This window comes from Syngnathus typhle, linkage group LG21, assembly GCF_033458585.1.
Source record: "Syngnathus typhle isolate RoL2023-S1 ecotype Sweden linkage group LG21, RoL_Styp_1.0, whole genome shotgun sequence".
Lineage (NCBI taxonomy): Eukaryota > Metazoa > Chordata > Actinopteri > Syngnathiformes > Syngnathidae > Syngnathus > Syngnathus typhle.
The window spans coordinates 9,134,319-9,155,769 of NC_083758.1; the positions used below are offsets into that span (position 1 = coordinate 9,134,319).

At 57.7% G+C, this 21,451-nt stretch overlaps 4 protein-coding genes across 24 annotated transcripts; 2 read left to right on the plus strand and 2 right to left on the minus strand.

Annotated features, from left to right (window-relative positions):
• Positions 1-1,062: 1,062 nt before the first annotated feature.
• LOC133145356 (protein-methionine sulfoxide oxidase mical3a-like) lies at positions 1,063-13,212 on the plus strand. Of its 14 annotated transcripts, none has more exons than XM_061268786.1 (34): positions 1,063-1,335; positions 1,938-2,936; positions 3,025-3,232; positions 3,324-3,646; positions 3,711-3,885; positions 3,974-4,074; positions 4,156-4,413; positions 4,544-4,659; positions 4,724-4,847; positions 4,923-4,998; positions 5,080-5,227; positions 5,289-5,485; positions 5,635-5,804; positions 5,876-5,923; positions 6,048-6,158; positions 6,221-6,286; positions 6,368-6,527; positions 6,626-6,732; positions 6,866-6,926; positions 6,999-7,137; positions 7,212-7,354; positions 7,453-7,731; positions 7,844-7,923; positions 7,994-8,185; positions 8,254-8,481; positions 8,548-8,632; positions 8,863-8,962; positions 9,027-9,100; positions 9,190-9,356; positions 9,421-11,180; positions 11,250-11,550; positions 11,676-11,897; positions 11,985-12,134; positions 12,249-13,212. In XM_061268786.1, exons 2-29 carry the CDS (start codon positions 2,664-2,666, stop codon positions 9,306-9,308), a joined length of 4,161 nt encoding a protein of 1,386 aa, XP_061124770.1. In that variant the 5' UTR covers positions 1,063-1,335; positions 1,938-2,663; the 3' UTR covers positions 9,309-9,356; positions 9,421-11,180; positions 11,250-11,550; positions 11,676-11,897; positions 11,985-12,134; positions 12,249-13,212. The 14 variants fall into 14 exon arrangements, with proteins under 14 accessions (XP_061124770.1, XP_061124773.1, XP_061124775.1 ...); XM_061268789.1 differs by having other exon boundaries at positions 9,421-9,576; positions 9,691-11,180; positions 11,250-11,897; XM_061268791.1 differs by having other exon boundaries at positions 3,324-3,440; positions 3,545-3,646; positions 3,730-3,885; positions 11,250-11,897.
• On the minus strand, positions 9,653-13,559 carry lta4h (leukotriene A4 hydrolase). Of its 2 annotated transcripts, XM_061268795.1 has the most exons (19): positions 13,410-13,559; positions 12,622-12,752; positions 12,421-12,541; positions 12,188-12,256; positions 12,007-12,111; positions 11,863-11,915; positions 11,730-11,802; positions 11,529-11,669; positions 11,421-11,444; positions 11,275-11,345; positions 11,094-11,205; positions 10,885-11,029; positions 10,689-10,792; positions 10,549-10,619; positions 10,420-10,474; positions 10,242-10,337; positions 10,058-10,140; positions 9,893-9,997; positions 9,653-9,827 (listed from the first exon to the last, which is right to left on the minus strand). In XM_061268795.1, exons 1-19 carry the CDS (start codon positions 13,557-13,559, stop codon positions 9,701-9,703), a joined length of 1,836 nt encoding a protein of 611 aa, XP_061124779.1. In that variant the 3' UTR covers positions 9,653-9,700. The 2 variants fall into 2 exon arrangements, with proteins under 2 accessions (XP_061124779.1, XP_061124778.1); XM_061268794.1 differs by having other exon boundaries at positions 11,529-11,802.
• Positions 13,524-21,104, plus strand: dennd6b (DENN/MADD domain containing 6B). 7 transcript variants are annotated; one of them, XR_009710889.1, is made up of 22 exons: positions 13,524-13,661; positions 14,124-14,342; positions 14,508-14,546; positions 14,621-14,663; positions 14,804-14,913; positions 14,983-15,063; positions 15,255-15,360; positions 15,496-15,575; positions 15,641-15,700; positions 15,893-15,939; positions 16,036-16,158; positions 16,239-16,334; positions 16,400-16,497; positions 16,582-16,647; positions 16,722-16,786; positions 16,850-16,939; positions 17,016-17,069; positions 17,141-17,250; positions 17,311-17,413; positions 17,490-17,564; positions 17,851-18,329; positions 19,384-21,104. XR_009710889.1 is itself a non-coding variant. In XM_061268797.1 (22 exons), exons 2-21 carry the CDS (start codon positions 14,223-14,225, stop codon positions 17,971-17,973), a joined length of 1,689 nt encoding a protein of 562 aa, XP_061124781.1. In that variant the 5' UTR covers positions 13,524-13,661; positions 14,124-14,222; the 3' UTR covers positions 17,974-18,011; positions 18,170-21,104. The 7 variants fall into 7 exon arrangements, 5 of the variants coding, with proteins under 5 accessions (XP_061124781.1, XP_061124783.1, XP_061124780.1 ...); XR_009710890.1 differs by having other exon boundaries at positions 17,851-18,101; positions 18,170-21,104; XM_061268797.1 differs by having other exon boundaries at positions 17,851-18,011; positions 18,170-21,104.
• On the minus strand, positions 18,095-20,588 carry gcc1 (GRIP and coiled-coil domain containing 1). The gene is made up of 3 exons (XM_061268792.1): positions 19,686-20,588; positions 19,234-19,599; positions 18,095-18,980 (listed from the first exon to the last, which is right to left on the minus strand). Exons 1-3 carry the CDS (start codon positions 20,586-20,588, stop codon positions 18,171-18,173), a joined length of 2,079 nt encoding a protein of 692 aa, XP_061124776.1. The 3' UTR covers positions 18,095-18,170.
• Positions 21,105-21,451: the final 347 nt, after the last annotated feature.

Sequence of the window (21,451 nt, forward strand, 5' to 3'; positions counted from 1 at the left end):
TTCCCAATTTGATCTTGTCTGTGTTCAGGGTTCCTGTAGGGGAGGGGCGTCTGGGTGGGAGGGTGTGTTGGCCGGGCGGCGCCTGGCGTAGGTCTATTCAAAGCCCGCGGCGTCGCTCCAATGTTCTCCTTCCAGCTCGGAATGATTATTATTATCGATGAACTTGTAGGAATATACAGCCCAAAATGTTTAACTCCCAAGTCCAAGTGTGTTTGCGTCAGGCCAAAAGCGCGCAAAACGGCGCCTTGCGTCATCTGGAGCTGCCGCAGTGGCGACGTCCCTCAAGATAAATGTTTACATTGAAGACTGCCGTACGGGCTGCTGTTGTAAGGCCGTACTTGTGCTGTAGTATTTACGTTAGCTGCGCGCCCTTGTATCAAAACAAACTTTGTGCCAGTTGATAGCTTTCGTGTCTCGGCTAAGTAGAGGAAACCGGTTTGGGGTCAGAAACCGCCTTTGCGCCCAAACCTACGACAATATCAAGCACGATCCAGGGAAATACGCCGTCGGAAGGGAAATATGCCGTCGGTCGGAAGGAGGGGAAAACATGCCGTCGGTCGGGGTCACGCGCTGGGACCTCTGTTGATTGGCTGATTGTGGCTTGATATTGTGATGACTCTCTTTGCCGATTGCTGTGTGTCTGCAATGTTTCCGCATGTCTTCTTATTTGAGGCTTTTGCTATGTTGGCATGCTGCTTACGCTGATGTTAGCATGTTGCTGAAAGGGCCCAATAGAAAATATTTTTAAATGATCAAAAAAACTTAGTAGACATTTGATGTTGACAAGAAAAATAAATATATCTATATACTGTACAGTCGAAAGAGCCGAGCCGCCCGAGACACTGATTGGATCGTTCAACTGTCAGCAAACTTGTGGGGCGCCGTGGCCGCACAATCACATGGTGCTACTACTGATTAAACTGTTGAGGTTGTTTGAACAAGACAAGTTGTTTTGTTTTACTTCAGATCTCATCCAAGGGCCTGAAAATGGTTCTCACTTGAAAAGCTGCAAGAGTCAAGCAATATGTATTTGTCCCTGTCGCGGCTTCCGTACGGCTACCACCTGCGCTAATGAGCGCACCAGGCAGGGAGGCAGGCAGGCAGGCAGGCAGGCAGGCAAGCGCTGCTGCTTCCGCGTTTGCTTGAGAACGCTGAAGAATGGACAACAAGCAAAAACGACGTACCGAGCCGAGCCGAACCGAACCGTACCGGGGCAACCTGCGAGCCAGCAAAGACGTCTTCGACAGACACGTTGCTAAATACGTTGACAAAATGACCAGGTGCGAACACGTTGCGGTCAAAGGGAAATGTCTCCACCAGCTTCATTTCCAACAGGTGACACACTCCAAGTCGTATTTGCTTCTTTTTGGGGAAAACAAGTGAAACACCTTTTAGTCATTGGGTCTTTTCCTCTTCTTTGGAGATTGTGTTACCAAATCGATTCAAGAAAAGTACCAATGAACGTTCTCAAACTATATCGAGCGCACTTGAGCACCTGTATAATACTCATCCTCCATGTAAACCAGTGGTTCTTAACCGGGGGTGCTCACACCCTCTAGGGGTGCGAGAATGCTTCCTTGGGGGTGCGAGGATGCCTTGGGGGAAATTTAAAATTTTTCGGGAATAATGGTCGGGTAACCGAAAAAAGTGGCACATTTTGGAAATCAAGAAGTCATTGTGTTAACTGGCATTAGGGATCATGCTAATTAAATCTTACAGCTGTAAAGTAAACCAATTACTATTCAAATTATTCTTTAGGATCAGGAATGCGAGAACTGGTTGGTGAATTGAATGTGGTGCGAACAAGGAAAAAGGTTAAGAACTTAGGATGTAAACATACATTTCTTTGCATTTTTGCCGAGTTGCGATGGAGTAGCTGCTTAGCGCTATCTAGTGGCTAGTCTCCGCCGTTTCATTGTCCGCTCTCTCGCCTGCAGAACGGACTCAGCGCCATCTACCTGCAGCGATTGGAAGCGTCGGGGAGCCCAACAACAGCAATAGTGACTTCTAAGAATTGAAAGCCAAACGTCAAAGTGGGCAGACGTTCACGGGCGGCATCTCATGAGACTTGAGGTCTCGCTCGCTCGGCTGCAGGTGAGACAGCGCCGCGTGAATCGAGACGCTGGCTGTTTTCTCTTTTTGTTGGCTGAAAGGCGCAAGTGGCGGAGCGCTGCAAGTAGACAGCCTGCCTGCCTGCCTGCCTGCCTGCCTGCCTGCCTGCCTGCCTGCCTGCCTGCCTGCCTGCCTGCCTGCCTGCCTGCCTGCCTGCCTGCCTGGCCGCCCGCCTTCCCGCCCGCCCGCCCGCCCGCCCGCCCGCCCGCCCGCCCGCCTGCCTGCCCGCCTGCCTGCCTGCAGCTCATCTTAAGCTCGTTTACGCGCACAGATTAGCGCCGCAGTCTGCACAGCGACCTGGATTTCAAGATGTTCACAAGCAGCCTCGGAGACGTGAGCGCACTTGTTTTTGTTGCATTTGCGCTTGGTTTCACTCGCCAAGGAGAAATCGCCATATTTGTGGCAAACCGCTTGTAAGGGTCGGAGGAGCCACCTGTCGACGCCTTCCTTCCTTCCTTCCGTCTGTGCGTGCCGTTCTGAAGTAAAGCCTCCGTTCCGTGGTGGCCGTCCTCGCCACCTTGGTCCTCCCTCCCGCGCTCCTTTCTCTCGCCATGGGAAACGAGTCGCGGCGGGAAAAGGCTCAAGTGTTGTTTGATGAGTTTGTTTCAGCGTCCACCTGCAGGGCGGCGCTGCATTCCTTCCGCCAACTGTGCGAGCACCTGCACCTGGACCTGGACGCCGATCGGCGCGGCAACGAGCATCCGCTCTACCGGGCCATCAGACGGCGTCTGGCGTATTGGAAGGCCAACGCCTTGTGGAGCAAGCTGGAGCGCCGGGCTTCCCGGCAGGAATACCTGCAGAACCGAGCCTGCCGCGACGCCACGGTACGTCCCACAAACCCCGAGCGAGCGAGCGGGCGGCCAGCCGGGCAAACCCGTGCTGTGTGATGATGCCGTGACCGCTGTGGGCTAGTGCGCCGTGATCGGGGCGGGGCCCTGCGGCCTGCGCGCGGCGGTGGAGTTGAGCTTCCTGGGCGCTCGCGTGGTGGTCCTGGAGAAGAGGGACACCTTTTCCAGGAACAACGTGCTCCACCTCTGGCCCTTCGCCATCCACGACCTGCGGGGACTCGGCGCCAAGAAATTCTACGGGAAGTTCTGCGCCGGCTCCATCGACCACATCAGTGAGCGAGTCGCCGCTGTGCCCCCTCCGGGCGCTCGCTTTCCCGCGGCGGTGGCGCCGCCGCTTTGCCCTAAGCTCTTTGGCGTGCGCAGGTATTCGTCAACTTCAGCTGGTTCTACTCAAGGTGGCGCTGCTGCTCGGCGTGGAAGTTCACGTCAACGTGGAGTTTAAGGACGTGCTGGAGCCGCCTGGTGACCAGCGCCCGGGCGGTGAGACAAACTCCCAGCCCGTCCGTGCCCTCGTCTCTCGCGGCTTCTGCGTTCCCGATTCCGTCCGTCGACGTCAGTCGGGCGGCCTTCCCGTCTCTTTCCAGGGGTGGGCTGGACGCTGGAGGCATGGCCAAAGTCCCACGCAGTCAATGGGCTGCAGTTTGACGTCATCGTGGGAGCGGACGGTTGCAGGAACACTTTGCCCGGTGTGTTGCGCCGCCGCTGGCAAATGTGAGCGAACGTGAGCAAAGGTGAGAACCCGGCTGCAAGCCACGCCCTGTGCCCGCAGGTTTTCGCCGCAAAGAGTTCCGCGGCAAGCTGGCCATCGCCATCACCGCCAATTTCAAAAACCGAAACACTCGCGCCGAGGCCAGAGTGCAGGAGATCGGCGGCGTGGCATCCATCTTCAACCAGCGGTTCTTCCAGGACCTCAGGCAGCAAACCGGTAAGAACCCTTCTTGCTCCGAGTCTGAGGCCCGTTTGGGGTTTCATTCTGACGGCAGCACAGTAAAATGGTGAGCAATGTATGGCAGGCGTGGACCTGGAGAACCTGGTGTACTACAAAGACGACACGCACTACTTTGTCATGACGGCCAAGAAACGCAGCCTGCTCCACAAAGGAGTCATTTTACAGGTGGCACAAGCCGTTGCTTTCCTACTCTGTCTGATGCCATTCACTTCAACGTTTGCCTTTGGGTCTTTGGTTGTTTGCCAGGACTTTGCCGACACGCAGCTGCTCCTCTCTCGAAGTAACGTGGACCACAAGGCTTTGCAGGCCTTTGCCCGCACGGCCGCCGACTTCTCCACCGACGGGCAGCTTCCGTCTCTGGACTTTGCCATCAACCACTACGGCCGCCCGGACGTGGCCATGTTTGACTTCACGTCCATGTACGCGTCGGAGAACGCCGCCATGGTCCGCCGGCGCCGAGGGCACCGACTGCTGGTCACGCTGGTGGGGGACAGCTTGCTAGAGGTGGGCCGGGGGCTGGGCCGGGGGCTGGGCCGGGGGCTGGGCCGGGGGCTGGGCCGGGGGCTGGGCCGGGGGCTGGGCCGGGGGCTGGGTGGCAGAGAAGCACTACCCGTCCGTCCGTCTCTGTCGCCAGCCCTTCTGGCCGATGGGAACGGGCGTCGCCCGCGGTTTCCTGGCCGCCCTGGACGCGTCTTGGATGATTCGTCGGTGGTGCCAAGGAGATTTTCCGCTGGACCTCCTGGCTGAGAGGTGTCCTGCCTGCCTGCTTGTTGGTCCGTCCGTCTGCCTTGGTGTGACGCCTGTCTGTTTGCAGAGAGAGTCTGTACCGTTTCTTGGCTCAGACCACGCCTGAAAACATGCAGAAGAACTTTTCTTTGTACTCTCTGGACCCGTCGAGTCGCTACGTCAACATCTGCCTGAGCGTCACACCTGATCAAGTACTTGAATGAGAACACGGACGAACAAGCAAACAAACGCTTCAGCGAGCTTGACGTCATCCGCTCCGTGTCCAGGTGAGACATTTGCTCGACACGGAGGAGAACGCGGGACAAGAGCCGGAAATGGTGGCAGCGTCGCTGCCGATACCGGGTGAGTCTCGCCTCCGTTTGCGTTTGTGCTCTGGTGGCGGACGGTAGGCGTGACCATTGCGTGTATTTCGGCTCCGACCAGAGTCGCTCTCCGAGTCCAATCGGCTTCTGGCGTGGTGTCGGCTGCAGACGGCGGGTTACCCCGGCGTCGCCGTCAGCGACCTGACGGCGTCGTGGAAGAGCGGCTTGGCTCTGTGCGCCCTGCTCCACCGCCACCGACCCCAACTCATGTAAGGAAATTGGGGGGGGAATCTCGTGCCGTCAAAATGACTCGCCGTGGTGCGTCCGCAGAGACTTTGAGTCGCTGAACCCCGCGGCGCACCACCACAACGTTGGCTTGGCGTTTGACGTGTGCGAGCGAGAGTTGGGAATTTCGCCGCTGATGACGGTGGAAGAGATGACTTCGGCAGCAGAACCGGACGCGCTGTCCATGGTCATGTACCTCAGTCAACTCTACCAGCTGTTACGGGAGGGCCCGCTTTCTTCGGGTGAGACCAAAAGCAAAAGGTTGTCCACAATGGGCTGCTGTGCTGGCCCATGTCCTCACCCCGCTCACTTGTTTGCGGCCCGCCCGCTCCATTCAACTAAGGCAGCACTTGGAATCTGACTCGTTTAATTGTCCGGATGGTTGGTGTAGGAGCCATAGGCGAGGAATCCGAGAGGCGCCAGAGCCATTTTGCCGCGTCACCGCTGCGCCCGTCTACAGTCTGGCCGTCCCAGGATTCCCAGGTCCGAGCAGCCTCGGTGACTCCGGCCTCCCTCCTGAGCCGACTTGGACTCGATCTGCCACGGCAGCAAATGTCAAAGGTAGCAACGCCGTCCGTTTCCAGGCTTTTGCTGGCAGCGACACCTCTGAGCGCGCGTTGTCTCCTCCTTAGGAGAAGAGGAGCCGGCCGAGCCAACGGTGCCACCGAGACCAACAGCGGGTGACCATTTTTTTTTTTGCCACCGCAGCCTGTGACGACTCAAAAAACTGTTGTTTGTTACCCGCGTACTGTCTCACGTCACACGGTGCAAACAAAAGACCTTAGCTTTTGCATGTCCGTCCAGTGGCACGCTGACGAGGCTATCGCCGAGGCTCCTGGCCCCCGTGTCCGTTTGATGGCCCGCCTGCTGCAGGCCAAACTGGGCCACGGGTCCTCTTCCTCCTCCTCTTTTTTGGTACGTTCCTTGGGCGCGTGCCTGTCCCTGTCAGTCTTGGAACGTGTGGTGTTTGACATCAGGGCCAGCGGACGCTGGGCTCCGAGCAGGAAGCGGACTCTCTGCCCGTGGCTGACCGCCAGCATCCGGTAGAAATGCGCCCACCTCCTCCCCTGCGAGGCCTGCGTCTGTGCTTAACCACAAGTGTGTGTGTGTGTGTGTGTCTGTAGATGGCCTGCGCCAGCGACGTGTGTTTCTTCTGCCGCCAAAAAGTTTACGTGATGGAGCGTCTGAGCGCCGAAGGGCTTTTCTTTCACCGAAGCTGCTTCGCGTGCCACGTGTGTCGGAGCACGCTCAGAATTGCCGCCTACCGATTCCACGCCGCCACCGGTGAGCACGTGAACGGGTCAAAGGTCGGGCTGCGGGGCACTTTTTGGGGTAGTGCTTCTTTGTTGACGTGATTGACCTGATTTGTGTGTCCGTCTCAGGGAAGTTTTCGTGTCCGCGGCAATGCGAGCCGTCCGCTTGTACCGGTGCGTCGGCGCCAAAGCCCGACCGAATGGTGTCGTGCGACAGAACTCAGCGGCCATCTTGTGTAAGCGCACATTGACGCTCTGAATACGGGGGGGCGGGGCGGGGCCAGGACAGGAAAACAAGTCCAAACGTTCTTTGCATGTGACAAAGTAGCCCGTGACACAGGATTTGAAAACGGCCTTTCTCTGTGGCAGACGTCAATGCTGCTGTCATCTGAAGAGTCTTCCGTGGCAACAGAGCATCGGCGCTTGTCAGGTGAGCTCAAGGGGCTCAAGCTTAACCCCGAGGCCTTGGCACCCCGGAACGACTCCTGTCTGACCCGCGCAGCTTTTTCACTCACGCCGGAGCGAATCGAGTTGGAGAACGACAAAGCGGAGCGCCTGGAGGCCGAGGAGATCTCTGAGGAGGAGATCTCTGAGGAGTTCCTGGCCTGTTTCAACCTGAGCACAGACGACCAGACGTTGAGGTGACTGTCAAAAGAAAAGAAAAGAGAAGAAAAGAAAACGGCTGCACACCTGCGCACACCTGCTCTGCCTTCAGTTCAGAGGCAGACACTCCGGTCTCGCCGACGTACCAAACGGCGTGGGAGGAGGCTCTTGAGGACGGCCTGCAGCTGACGGGTTGCCAGGAAGAGGAGGACCGAGAGGAAGACCAGCCAGTCAGTGACGAAGAATCCAGCGACGGTCAGTGCCAAGACATCTGGGCCGCCGTGGGGCCTCGTTGGGCAATATTTCTTTCTTTCGGTCATTCGTTCATTCATTGAATGAAATGCTCTGGGCAGACACCGGCACAGCGGGGCCGGGCGAGACTCCGGTCTGGCGCAACACGCCCTCCACCGCTTCTTTCGTCACCACGGCGGACTCTGCCGCCTCTGTGCGTTGGCCATCCCCCTCGGAGAAAGAAGTTCCGCTGGTGGAATGTGTTGAGGGGGCGTGGCCCGAAGAATCCAATGGCCGTTGCCAACGTGTCGAACGGCCAGCGGAAGGGGGCGGGGCCAGGGCGCTGTGGAAGGCTGTGTTTTCCAGGACCGGGGACAAGACCAAAGAGGCTGGCCGACCAGGTACCGTGTTGCTGCGGGACATCACGCTTCCGGTGTGCCGCTGCCGATGGAGTTGACTCAAGCACCACAGCCATGTCACGGTTTGACCCCCCCCCCCCCCCCCCCTCCCCAGCAGAGCCACTCCTTCATCACATGCACGACGCCGGCTGGTGGACCGCGCAGCGCAAATGCTCGCCGGGAGCCCGCAACAACGTAAGAAGCGTGACCAAAGGGCATTTTGACGCTCACTGGTGAAACGGCCGCTTTCTTTGGCTGATTGCAGCTGCATCTGGAGACCCTGGACATGGCAGCTCGCTTGGAGAAACTTTGCATCAGAGAGCGGGACGCGGCGGCGGCAGAGCACGGCGTTCGCGCTCATCTCCAACCCGTCTCGCACGCTGACGGCTTTGCTCGTCCTCAGCCTGCCTACGTTCCCCACGCTCTGGCCTTCAGGCCAGCGTTTCCCAAGGTCAGGGTAGGAAGACCGCGCGTGTGCTCACCGCCACTTGCCGAAGCTCACAAAAAACAAATACGTTTTGGCAGGAGCGTCGGCCACGGCGCCATCCTCCCCCGGACTCGGACGGCCGCTCGTCCTGTGCCACCGAGGTGGCGGGCGTTCTGGTCCGTCCCCGGGAGCCGTCCAGCCTCAGCGTGCCCGAGAGCCTGTTCCGCCCGTACGAGGCACCTCGGCCGACGGAGCGCCGTCGGCCGGAGAGAAGCGGCTGCCGACGAGCCAAGCGGCGGCAACTCGAGAGGCTACGCCGAGCTCAGGTGGGCTAGGGCGCTGGAGGATTCCCCGCCCGCACAGAGCGCTTGACCTTTTCTTTTGTTCTTCAGCTGATCCAGTGGCAGCTGCAGCTGGTGGAGGAGGAGCAGCGACGTCTGGAGGCCCAAGGAGTGGCGCTGGAGCAAAGTCTCCGAGGTGTTCGCTACCAGCTTCATTTTATTTTCTTTTTTTTGTGCAGCCTTTCAAATCAATTGCATTTTGGGGAACTAAACATGCGCGCACACTCAGCATCTCAATGTGATGTCTGCCAGAGCGAGCTGCCGGCCGGGCAAAAGACCCTTGCCCACAAGAGACGTCAAAGACGTCTGTCTCGTGGCAAAAACACGAAACACGATGTTGTGTGCGTGCGTATGTGGTGTGCGCAGGAGCGTGCGGTGACGACAAGAGCAGCTTCATGCAGCTTTGGTTCCAATTGGTCCAGCAGAAGAACGCCCTGGCCCGATACGAGTCGGAGCTCGGCATTTAGTACGTGAGCCATGACAACGACGGCGGGCGGGCACCTTTGTGATTGTGACTTTTGCCGCTTCAGCGCGCGGGAACTGCAGCTGGAAGACCAACAGAGCCGACTCCAGCAGGAGCTTCGCGAGCGGATGATGCTGGACGGTGAGTTGAACCACAATGCCGGCCGGCCGGCCGAGAAAGCGGCGCCCCAAGCGCCCGGCACGCTACTATGCCGCCTTTCCTTGCGACAGACCGGCTGAAGGGTGACCGGGAGCTGCTGGAGGAGCGTGCCATCCTGGAGGAGATGCTGGAGGTGCTTGAGCGCAGGAAGGCCTTGGTGCCGCTGCTGGAGGAGCAAAGGCTCAGCTAGGAGCGGCCCTGAGCCGCCCGCTCTCAAAACAAGGTCGGCGTGCGCCAGGTGACCGGCCCACCGACCGACCGACCGCAAGTCTTTGTCCTTCTAAAACGTCTCCTTCTTCCAGACACCGCTTCGCGGAGAGCACGGCTTTTGAATACGCAAGCCTTGGAGGGAACTCCGCTAAAAATGAACAGTTGACGCCAAATGAAGAAAGAGAAGAGTTGACCCAAGGCGTTACAAAGGACACTTCTCTTACCACAGCCACCAACCAATACGCTAAGTGAGTGTCATCACCCCCCTTTCGCCACCACCAAAATGCAACTTCCTGTTTCAAAAGGCAAATGAAGACAGGGCGCTTTTCACACCTAAGCCCTTCTTTATTGGCTGCTGCTAGTGTGGCTGTCCTACTGCTCCGCTGACACCTTCAGGTCTTTGGCCACCAGTCCGGAGGTCACCGGGTGCATGGCGGCCCGGTGATTGAGGAACACTCGCACGGCTTCCTCCCGGTACTTTTCAAAGTTGAACAGCTCCCTGTAGGGGGCAAAACGGCCGTCCCGTCACCCGACGCGTCGACGCCGAAGCGCTCCCTCCCGTACCTGAAAAGCGGACGCGTGAATTTCATCCGGCCCTGCTCGGTGGCCATCCGGAACGCCGCGGGGACCGCCTCCTCCCAGCGGGACCGCACGCACAGTCGCAGCCACCTGGGCACAGAACGGCGGATGGTCACGGCCGGCCGGTGGGCGGGCGGGCGGGCGACCCACCTGAAGCGGACCTCCGAGTTCATGCAAGCGTTGAGATGGTACACCTCCTGCATCTTCTTCACGTGGCTCAAAGGGAGCGGCTCCTGAAAGGGAGCAGAGCGGACTCAAGCGCTCGCAAAGGTCCCCACCGGGTGTGGCCTTCCCGTCTTCAACTAACTCCTTGTCGCAGGAGCTCCGGTTTTACCTCCTGCAGAAGAAGAGACAAGAACTCCACCAGCTGGTGGGACGACAGCTCGTCCACATCTGAGGCGCCGAAGCCGCTCAAGTCTCGCTCTCCAGCCTGGAACGAGAACCGAGAAAGGGCTCTGAGCTGCCTGCGCGTGAAAAGCAAACAAAGGAATGGGGCGCCACCCGAGTGTCACCTGGACCCATCGCTGACAAAGAGTGATGCAGGCGTCCGCCAGGGTGGTGTCGTAGCTGGAAGAAGAAGAAATGAGAAAACGTGTGGCACAAGAGCGCAGCGTTCAAAGGCCTGCCTGGAGGATCCTCACTGCGGCTTGAGCGGCGGCATCCCGGGGCTGAACATCCATGCGTTCCAGTCCACCTTGTTCAGGACATCGACCTGCCAGACAAAAAAAAGCCGTGCCGTGGAGCTCGCTCGCGACGTAAACACTCCTCTGCTGTGCCTCACCTTGTCTTTAAAGTATGTGAACAGGAAGTCTTTCCACTGCTCCGTGGTGACGCTCCTGTAGGCAAACATCTGGATGTACGATTTGACGAAGCCCATAAAGACCTCTGGAGGAGACAAGCGGGACAAGTCGTCCACAAGGAAAGCGAGCGGGTGGCCGCCGACCGCGTGCGACGGTGGTGTCGTGCCAGTGACTTACCGGGACCCCCCAGGAGTTCCTCCAGGTGGTACAGAAGAGCAAAGCCTTTCTCGTACGGGACGGAGGAGAAGGCGTCGTCCGGGTCCACGTCCCGCAGACTGGGGATCAGCTTGGTCAGGGGGTTTGTTGCTCCAAAGGTGCTAACCTGTCGCGCCACACACACTCGTCAAGACGGTGGCGGCTGGCGTCGAGGCGGCCTCGCGTCTCACGGAGTCCTGCAGGTCCTTCCAGCCGCCCATGGCCTTGAACTGGCGGAAGGCTTCCCCCTCCAGACGCCTGCCGATCATCCTCTCCAGGTACACCGTGTGACCTTCGTTCAGCCTGCCAAAAATCAACACCTGTCCTGTCCTGTCCTGTCCTGGCAGGCCGGCCGGCATGTGAGCCACTGACCAGAAGTGTTCCCAGGTCTCGTTGGTCACCAGGTTTCCCGTCCAGCTGTGAGAGATCTCGTGAGCGATCACCTGGCGGCGGGAAGAGGATGACCTCGACACTTTTCCACACTAGCGAGGACGGGATGAGACGTTTGACCCACTTACGTTGGACAGAGACTTGTCTCCAGCCTGCCGGTGCAACGCAGAATGTCAAAATAACCAAAGTCTACTAAGCGCGCGCGTGCGCACGCGGGACCGACGGCGTGTGCTCACCAGTAGCGTGGGTGTGGCAAAGGTGAGGCAAGGGTTTTCCATGCCGCCGTACGGAAAGGATGGTGGCAGGACCAAAATATCGTAGTGCCCCCAAACGTAGGGGCCGGCCAGGTCCTCTGCCGTCTTCAACATGACCTCCGTCTGAAGGGTGCTACGGCGCTTAGCGAGCGGCGGCGAGCCAGCGAGCGGCGGGGGACGCACCTCAGAGAACTCAAACGCCGCTCGGTCCACGTACTCCGCCTCGGACCAGACCCTGGACCGGGGCCCGATTTGCCTAAAAAGAAAGCACGCGTCAGAAGTGTGAACCCGGAGCTGCACCTGGGCTCCAACATACCTGCTTTCCAGAGCGCCCACCACCAAGGCAATCAGGTAGGACGGCATGGCCACCTGAGCTCGCAGGCAAAAGCGCAACAATCAAAAGTCCAGTAAAGCAACGGGTCAACTTTTTGGAGATAGGAGCCGTCCGTCGGCAGCTTACGTTCTGTCTGAAGCGGAAGATTGTGCGATTGGCATCCCCAGGGTCCACGCGCTGACCGTCTGGCAGTGCGCTCATGGCTGCCACCAAGTCTTTGGGGACTGACACCTGCCAACGGCGCACACCGCGAGGTTTGTTTGTCTGTCTCTCACTCTCTCCCTCCGCGCATGCGCGCAAACTTGACCTGAGCGTAGTACGTGTGCTTGATGGCCGGAGTGTCCTGACAAGGCAGCATACTCCTGCAGTGATGAGCCTGCACACCAGCACCAAAAAAAGGAAAAACCCACCACGTCATGACAACAGAGGAAACCGGACGCTGCTGCTGCTGCTGCTTATGAGGCAAGACGACATGGCGAGGGGGAAGTGAAGCAAGCAACCGTGACACAAGGCTTAACGGCTGGCTAGCCGGCCTCTCACCTGGCACTGACTGAAGAGGTACGGAAGTTTCTTCCCTGCCGTCTGTTGGGGCGTGAGCCACTGCAGCGCAGGCGCAGTGGGCGACGTCTGGTAAGTCACCTCCACGATGGTGTGCTGCCCTCTGATCGGTCCGCCCGCCGGTTGAACACACTCCGTAGTCAGCGCGGGAGCCGTTTGTCCGACAGGAGTGGGAGGGCTCACCTGGAAAGGTCGAAGGGCAGCGTAATCTCCAGCGGCGTCCCCTTGAAGGAGTGTTTAGGGCCCATAGTAAAACTGGCCGCCTGCCCGTTGGCACTGACGGAAGCGATTTTCAGGTCTCGGGTGTCCAAAGTCTGCAGCAGATTTAAAAAAACAAACAGAAAAACGTGGGAAACCGGCCTGACACCTGAGGATCTCTTCAGTGCGTTCAAAAAATAAATTGTCACATGTCTTATGGAACAAAGTACAGTATCGTTTTTAATCTGGCCCTGCAACGAGTAACAAACGTGTCTTTTGGCCATCCATTTCTATGGACTTCATCAGTCAGTCTTGTAATGATCGGCTTGTACGGATCGGAAATAAAGAAAAGACGGCGCAAAATAATACATGTATAGTACATGTATATTCAAAAATACTTCTAGTGTCACTTTATCTGTGAAAAAGATGTATGTACAGTCTATATATGAAACCCTTTTACTTTATGAACCGATTTGTGGTTTGACTACTTTTGTAAACAAAAAAAGTGTAAAAATGACACTGGGAATGAAAACTGGTTAGGTTTAAGTTATTACACTTGTTTGACACACCTTTGAACTTTTTATTTTTTTTACCACAAGTCTGTTTAAAAAAATGAAAAAGGTTGTTCCAAAATGACCTTGCGCGAGAAAGCCAACTCAACCTGCCTGCCTGCCTTCCAGTCAAAGTTCAGACCGATAAAGTATTATCTATCACGCGTTAATAAAGCCGCTAGCCTGCAGGCTAAGCAGCATCCGGGTGCGACGCGACGTTACCAGCGAGGAGAAGCGTTCCTCCAGAGCCTCCATCGTCAGGGCCACCGTCCCATGGATGACGCGACTTTCGAAGTCGACGTGCAGGCTCAAGTTGAGGTGACGGGTCACGCACTTCGCAGCGGACGCGAACGAGGACGGATCTAGAGACATGATGACTGCTACTTTGTCCGCCTCCTCGACGGAAAGTGAACGCAACGGCACGAGAGTTCGCATTCTTATAGGCCGGAACATGGAGCTGGGCGGATTTTCACAGTAAAACATTTACGATGACTTTGTGCTCGAGGACAACGTTTGATTTGATGTAGTTTTCTATTGGTTGAACCCATACTTGAACAATCGACGTAGGAACGAGAGACAAGACGTGGAAATAAGATACAATTATTTCTTAATGTTGAGCATTTTTAGTATGGCGTTTCCGTTGATCGACGGTGACGTCACGGCATCCAGCAAACCAAAATCGAAAAGTCGTCGGCGCAACAATAGAGATTTGCACCGATTGAATACTTTTCATGTCGACAATTTATGCCCCGAGCACGTTATTACCGCATGGATTTTACTTTTCTCTTTATATTTTACTGTATTTGTTGTTCGTCACTATCTTTTGGTATTGTATTGCTACAGATGACCCTTCTATTTGTCAAATTTGTAATATGCTTCGATGATTTTTTTTTTCTTTTTTTTAAAGGGTTGTCGGGGCTATTTTTGTCGTTACAGGTGGTGTCCAAAGGGGGGCGCCGCGTCATCTGAAACTCGAAAGCTGGAACCTGGGAGGTTCGGACGCACCGGTCGCGCTTGCTTGCTCCATCAGTAGTCATGAACCCGCTGGACGGCGAGAAAGCGGACGGTCGGCAACGTCCGTGGGCCCGCTTCTCATCGTGGCTCGAGTGTTTGTGTGTGGTCACCTTTGACCTGGAGCTCGGACAAGCCATCGAGGTTCGGGCTGTTAGCTTAGCTTCGGTAGCATGGCATGTGTTTCCAATGAGACGTGTTGTTGTGTTTCTTGATGAGCTCGGCGGCGAGCTCGCCTCGTTCTGCTCCCAGGCACGACCAGTGAATGTACTTAATGATTTTCCTTGCAATGCGCTGTTTTCATTGCAGCTGGTTTACCCACCTGACGTGAAGCTGACCGAGAAGGAGGTGAGTCGATGGCACCTGGTCACCTGGCGCTTGAAGGGCTCTTGCCATGTGCCAACTGATTGTTTCGCCTTCAGAAAAGCAGCCTGTGCTACCTTTCCTTCCCGGACTCGTACTCTGGTAAATGTGGCCTTAGCTTGTCTTGGACTGCATGCTTCTTCCTGATCCAAGCAACTCGCGCTCGAGCATCTGTCACCTTTAGCTTAGGTCGAAAAGCGCTGTCGAAAGCCAGCCGGTTGACCATTGGCTTCGTTCCCCAGGATGCATCGGGGACACCCAGTTCAGCTTCAGGATGCGTCAGTCTGTCGGTCGCAGACGTCCCCGACTGTGCCACGACCTTTACGGCCAAGAAGCCCCAGCCGCCCTGCAGGTAAGCGACGAGAATGATGAGAACTCCGAAAAACAAACCAATCAGCGGCGGCGCCTTGTCTCCCCTCAGAGCGAAACGTCGCACTTCTACGGTTACGTCTACTTCCGGCAAGTCAAGGACGTGTCGGTCAAGCGAGGGTACTTCCAGAAGGTGACGTAGCGTTGTATTGAGATGGAGAAAGTAGGACTTGAGGTTGGACTCGTCAAGAGATGTGCGAGGAATTGAATATTCAATGTCTGCTCCGGTTGGCTTCGTCTTTGACACGGATGATGCGCGGAACGAGCCGAGCTTTTTGAAATGGGCGCGTGTCAAACCCGCCATGATGTGGATGTGCCTTACAGTCTTTGGTTCTGGTGTCGCGGCTGCCGTTCGTCCAGCTCTTCTACTCAGTGCTGCGCATCATCGCATCCGACTTCTTCGCCAAATCTCAGCCCTGCCTGGAAACAGGTGACGTCAACGCACGCACGCGCACACACAGGTGGCCGTGACCATGATGATCTTGCCATCTATCTCTCTGTCTCTCTCTCTGTCTCTCTCTCTGTCTCTCTCTCCCCCTTTCCCTCTCTCCCCTGCTGTGCGCAGTGTGCAAGCAGATGGACCGCTGGCCTTTCCTGGCCGCTGGACTGACCTTTAACCTCCCACTCTTGGGTGTGGTCTTGCAGGTAAGGGTTACTAGTTTTATTTGGGCTGTGCTTTGCTCCCCTGGTGACTTGATTTTTGTCCTCAGGTCCGAATCCCGTGCCAGACGGACAAAGCGGCGAGTCCAGCAAGAGACTTGGTTGAGGAGGTCAGACCTTTTTTTTTTTTTTTTTCGCTTCTTCTCTGGCACGCGCACCTCCATCATGTTCACGGTGGTCGGTCCATGCCTCCCAGCGAGCGAGCGTCTGCAGATTTGCCCCGCTTTACGTTGCCCGCTCTGAATTGTCTGTCGTTGCGCTGGACGCTCTCCATTTGGACGACGGATGTTCAACTTCTCCAGGTGGTGCCGACCCCGCTGCCTTCCGTGCACGAGCTGGACCTCTGCAGGTTGCTCGCTCTCCCTCTTTCTTGTCTTCCCGCTCGCCTTCCGCCGGCGACCTCATCCATTCATCCGTCCGTCCGCCGACCTTCTGACCCGTGCAGGTGTTTCCAGTCGGTACTGATCCATCTGCAGATGTTGTGGGAACTGGCGCTGCTGGGCGAGCCGGTGGTCGTCATGGCGCCGTCTCCGGCCGTCTCCTCGGAAATGGTCTTGGCGCTTGTCAGGTACCCACCCGGATTGCGCTCGGCCCGATTGGCCACGCTGCGCGCTCGTCACTGTAACCCGTGTCCCCGTGCACCCTCAGCTCCATCGCTCCGCTCAAGTTCTGCTGCGATTTCCGTCCCTACTTCACGGTCCACGACAGCGAATTCCGAGAATACACCACCAGGACGCAGGCGCCGTGAGTATGAGTGGCTGCCGCCGCCGGCCTCCCCGTTGGTCACCGAGCCGTGCCGTCTTGCTCAGGCCCAACGTGATCCTGGGCGTGACCAACCCGTTCTTCATCAAGACCTTCCACGGCTGGCCTCACGTCCTGCGACTGGGAGAGAACACCAAGCTGTCAGGTGATGGCGCGCGTTGCTTTGCTGCACCCAAAGACGCAGCATTGACATGGTCCGCCGCCGTCGCCTTCTCTGCTCTCCTGTCAGGCGAGGTCCCGAAGCAGCTCAAAATCAAGAAAGTGGCCAAACTCAAGACGCCAGACGCCAAGCCAGGTGTGTGTGTGTGTGCGTGCGCGCAAGTGGCTATGTGCACGCCTTGAATCCCTCCCGCTGTGCCCATTGCGCAGGTTTCTTCACGGCCTACGAGAGCTTCCTGCTCAAAGACAAGATAGTCATCAAACGTCTGCTGAAGGTAAGCGGTGGCAGCTTCTCAACAAGAAGGAGTCAAGCGGCGGCGTTCGGCTTTCCTCCGCAGGGTGTCCAGAGGCGTCGGCCGTCCGAGGTGCAGAGCGCCATCTTGAGGAGGCACTTTTTAGAGCTGACTCACAGCTTCATCATCCCGCTGGTAAGAGCCATGAGTCGCTTTGCCCTTGCCCGGAGAGTCTGCGCCGATACAAAAGGACGATTTTGGCCTTTTTCAGGAGCGCTACATGGCCAGCCTGATGCCGCCGCAGAGGTCCATCACGCCGTGGAAGGTGAGCCCCGCCCCGCATGACGACGTGGCCGTGGGGTTCTGGCCGTGCGCTCATCTGGGGTTTTCGCGCAGACGCCCCCGCAAATTCGCCCCTTCAGTCAGGATGAGTTCATGGCCGTGCTGGAGCACGGCGGCCCTCAGTTGACCTCCACGCTGCGAGGCGACCGGACGGGACTGTACAGGTACGGCCGTCACGGCGGGAGAGACGAGTGGCTTTTGCGCACCTCACCCGGTCTCCGCAGGAAGTTCTTCAAGTCTCCCAATTTCGACGGCTGGTACCGCCAGCGGCTCCGAGAGATGACTGGCAAACTGGACCGACTCCACCTGGAAGTCATCTGCGAGGCAGTGAGCCAGCATCGTCATAGCGAGGGCACTTTCCACCTCGTCCGTCCCCACGCTGAGCCTCGTGTCTGTCTCTCAGGACCTGCCGGGATGGTCTCGCGACAAGTCTGAAGTGGAAATCGTCGATTTGGTTCTGAAGCTGCGAGATAAACTGGTGAGCTTGAGTTTGATTTGAGGTATATTTATATTGAGGGGAGGAAAAAAAAAGCAAAAAAACACAGCCGCCCTCCCTGCCTGCCTGCCTGCCTTTGCAGCGCTTCACGTAAAGACATAGACGCTGTTTGTCAAATTGCCAGCATGTTTATTCGCGAGCGAGGTGACGTGTGGGTGCGGTGACCGCTTTGCTGCCCTCCTAGGGAGGCCCCCTCAGCCTCAAACGAGGTGTGCGGGTGACATTTGGATCCGGTTGATAGTGGCTCAGACTTGTGCCTGCTTTTCAGACAAAAGCCGCGAGGCAGCGAGGGCAGCCGAGAGATGACATTTTCAAGCGACTGGAATCGTTGATCGCCACCATCGTGAGCTCGCTGCCCCAAGACCTGCGAGACGTGCTCGAGGCCCAATGAAGCACGCACGCACGCACGCACGCACGCACGCACGGCAGGTCGGTGAACGTGAGGCGGTCGGAAAAGTCACGCACAGGTGCCCCATTGACCACCTGGAGGAAAGGAATCCATCAAGTCCCCATTGACTGGTGACAAGTCAACATTTATTGCCATCTAACTGGCGGGGAAAAAGAGAGACACGTTCATTTGCAAACAGATCATCTGGTGTGGCTGCTCCACCATGGCGCTCCCTGCTGCCTGAGGACACAATGTTTCTCCTGCGGACTGAACTGAAGGATGCTGAGAATGGCGTTGAGCGTCTGCTGCCTGCCGCTGGCGTCGGGCAGTGTCAGGAACTTGTAGATGACGTTCTTCAGGTACTCCACGTTGGAGCCCTCGCGCTTGCGCTCGCGGTTCAGCTGGTCCAGCTGCGCTCGAAGTTGGCACGTCTCGTCGTCATGACGTTGGGCGCTGGCCGCCAGTTTGCCGTGCAGCCGGCGGATGTCCTCCTCCAGCTGACGCTTCTGCCGCCTCAGGCCCGCCGCCTCCACTTCCTTTCGGGACAGCTGCTCAGCGTAAAGGAGGAGCGCGGGCTGGGCGGGCGCGGCCTGCCGGAGGGCTCGCGCCATCACGTCCGCCTGCCTCTCCCCCTCCACTTTGCGGGCGCTGACGTCCTCTTCAGTCAGGGATTTGGTGGCGGCTCGCAGGAGCTCCAGCTCCCGGTCCTTGTCGCCCAGCAGAGCCACGGTCCGCTCCCGCTGTTTGTGCAGCTCCGCCTCCAGACGCAGCAGCTGGTCGCAGTGGAGCGTCTGGTTGCGCTCGGCTTCCTGCCGCTGGCAGCGCAGCAGCGCCGCTGTGCGCTGCTGCTGCTCCTGGAGCTGGCGCTGCTGCACGGCTGCCGCCTTGTCGCTCTCCCCGCGCAAGCTGATGTACTTCTCCCTGAGGTCGGCCAACTGCTCACGGACCTCCTCCAGCTCGCGGGCCGCGCAGGCCTCCTTGGCAGCGTTGTCGCCGCTCTTGGGCGTCGCCTACACGGAAAGACCTCAGCGTCAATTATGCAGCTCACTTTGGTCGCTAGCTACAGTGGTAGACGTTAAAGGCGGCGAGGTCAAATTTCAACCCATCTTGCCTTATAGGGCCAACGAGAATGCCAACCTTGCGCTCATAGGCCAGGCCTTAGGCCGTTTTTGCATGTCTTCCATGCACTGCCACATTGCCACAAACTCTTTCAAGAAGGCCTCGGGACAGGGACCCAACCGAGGTGGCTTTCTGGATGGATACCTTGGCTCGAAGCTTGTAGCGCTCCAACTCATCTTTGAGCTGCCACAGCTCCTCCTGGCTGGCGGCGTCTCGCACCGGTTCCGGCTCGCCGAGCGGGTTCTTCTGGGCGGCCAGAAGCAGCTTCTTCACCTTCTCCAACTTGTCCTTCAGGTCCAGCTGGGAGTCATCCGGACACCTACTGGAGATCAGCGTTTGGTTCTCGGCGTCCAACTGCGCCATCCTTTCCCGAAGCCTCTGAGCCGCCTGCTGCTCACGCTGCCTCGCCCTCTCGCAAGAACCCAGAAGGTCCGAGAGCTCGGACACACGCTGCTCCAGAGCGCCCACCCGCAGCTCTGCGGCGTGAGCGCGCGCCTCCTCCCGACACATCTGCGCCAAACACACCTCTGACGTCACATCGCTGCGCAGCTTTGGCTCAGAGCAGGGCGAGGCGAGGCGAGCTGAGCTAGACCTACCTCATCTTTGTGCTGTTGGATCTGGTCCTGGTGGCTGTTCTTGAGCTGGCTCAGCTCCTGTCGTAAGCCCTCTGTCCCGGGATCCGCTTGCTTTTGTCGCTCCTCGGCGGCACGCGCTTTACTCCTCAGCTGCTCGTGCTCCTCGCCGGCCTGACTCAGGAGCACCTCCGATTCGGCCCCGCCGTCCACGGCGTGCGCCGCCGCCAGGAAGTTGGCCTCGTGCAGCCGCAGCTCAGCGTCCTGTCGCAGGTCCCGCTCGTGCTGCAGGATCTTTTGCAGCTCCTGCAGCTGCTGCAACTGGTCGCTTTGTTCCTGCTCGCGCTCGTGCTGCTGCGTGATGACGCGAGCGCGGCTCTCTGCCAGCTGCAGCTGCAGGTCGCGGACCTCGGCCTGCTGCTGCGCACCCGCGGCGACGAGGCGCTCCCGCAGGTGGTCCACTTCCAACTTGAGTTGCCGCTTGTCGGCCTGGAAGCTGGCCTCCATGCGAGACTTCTCTTGCGTCACGGTGGCCAGCGCACTGGTGAGTGTGCCCACTTGACTCCTCCACTGAACCTTTGCTTCCCCGTCCCGAGGCGTCGCTACTTCGTCGGTACGTGCGGCTTCTGGCGCATTTTTCTCGGCCACATCCTTGGCCGTTGGCAGGGCTTCCGCACCGTCTCCGCAGTCCTGTTGGACGACAACATGCCCGCAGAGCCGCCCGTGTACGTCTGCATCCTGAGACGTGCTCAAGACTTTGAGACCGGCCTCCAGGGCCTCCTTTTCCTTCAGCAGACTCTTGTACGCGTGGACCACATCCTTGAAGCGGCTCTGGTACTGGGCCAGCTGCTTCTTCTGGCACTCAAGCGTTTCCAGAAGCTCCTTCCTGCTGGGGCCAGCCCCGAAACTCATTGCAAACTTTTCCATGACTCGGACTCCCTTGGCGTGATCGGACCGGACCGGATCCGTCGGGGCCGCTGCAAGGATTAGGGCAGCGTGTGACGAGCAGAAGAAGCGGGATTGTTTGCGGTCTTTGCTTTCCAAACACTGAGTCAAAGATAAAGTTGCTCTCTCGCAGAGCCACACCTGCCTGCGGTGCCTCTGGGCAAGGCACGCAGTCTGAAGCGGAGTCGCTGACGTGACTACGCATGCTGAATTTGTGAGTGTCTCCCGACCGAATCGCCGTATTGCCTCCCTCCCCGCGACACACAACCCTGATGACGTAGACGTAGAACTTTACTGATACTTACCACAGTCAAGTGCTACTTGTATCACTGGAATCGTCTGTAAAGATCTGTATGAATTATCAGACGCTGGTCTCGTTCAAAGCAATTATCCTTTGACATTTGACACATCTGCTCATTCAACGTGTCGCTCTCATAGCAGCTGCGAGTTGAACAAAAGTCAAATACTTTGAATAAAGTTCAACTTTGCGAAGCATCACCGCCAACTGCCCCGTTCTTGCCTCAGCAGACGTTCGTCCTTTCGCGTTTAAACTGGTCATCTGTTTGAATTGGTGCATTTGAAAGCGGAAAACGGAATGCCGAGGCAGGTTTACAAGTCAAGCCACGGCCGCCATGTTGTCTTTAGCCGGAAGTGAGGTAGGTGCATCTGGAGCTAGGATCATGTTTCCGAATCTAAATGTTTTGTTTATTGTCTTTGGTTGGCAAAATTAATGACACGACTCAGGTCGTTTGTGGCGCTGGGGCGAGCTCGTTTTTAATGTTTCGGGTTTCGGAGCACGCAAAGTGTGCAGGCTGTAAGGGGAAATAAAGTTTATGGCAGCGCTT

Bases quoted from the DNA above. Each gene is read 5' to 3' on its own strand.
- LOC133145356 (XM_061268777.1), top strand. From the start codon at position 2,664: ATGGGAAACGAGTCGCGGCGGGAAAAGGCTCAAGTGTTGTTTGATGAG. The intron at 7,355-7,452 runs GTCAGTGCCAAG...TGCTCTGGGCAG, and splicing joins TGACGAAGAATCCAGCGACG to ACACCGGCACAGCGGGGCCG. The intron at 7,732-7,843 runs GTACCGTGTTGC...CCCCCTCCCCAG, and splicing joins CAAAGAGGCTGGCCGACCAG to CAGAGCCACTCCTTCATCAC.
- lta4h (XM_061268794.1), bottom strand. From the start codon at position 13,559: ATGTCTCTAGATCCGTCCTCGTTCGCGTCCGCTGCGAAGTGCGTGACC. The intron at 12,257-12,420 runs GTGAGAGGCCGG...GCTGGTGTGCAG, and splicing joins ACCTCTTCAGTCAGTGCCAG to GCTCATCACTGCAGGAGTAT. The intron at 10,620-10,688 runs GTGAGGCACAGC...TTTGTCTGGCAG, and splicing joins TCACATACTTTAAAGACAAG to GTCGATGTCCTGAACAAGGT.
- dennd6b (XM_061268796.1), top strand. From the start codon at position 14,223: ATGAACCCGCTGGACGGCGAGAAAGCGGACGGTCGGCAACGTCCGTGG. The intron at 14,664-14,803 runs GTAAATGTGGCC...TTCGTTCCCCAG, and splicing joins CTTCCCGGACTCGTACTCTG to GATGCATCGGGGACACCCAG. The intron at 14,914-14,982 runs GTAAGCGACGAG...GTCTCCCCTCAG, and splicing joins AAGCCCCAGCCGCCCTGCAG to AGCGAAACGTCGCACTTCTA.
- gcc1 (XM_061268792.1), bottom strand. From the start codon at position 20,588: ATGGAAAAGTTTGCAATGAGTTTCGGGGCTGGCCCCAGCAGGAAGGAG. The intron at 19,600-19,685 runs GTAGGTCTAGCT...TGTTTGGCGCAG, and splicing joins TCCAACAGCACAAAGATGAG to ATGTGTCGGGAGGAGGCGCG. The intron at 18,981-19,233 runs GTATCCATCCAG...CTTTCCGTGTAG, and splicing joins GCTACAAGCTTCGAGCCAAG to GCGACGCCCAAGAGCGGCGA.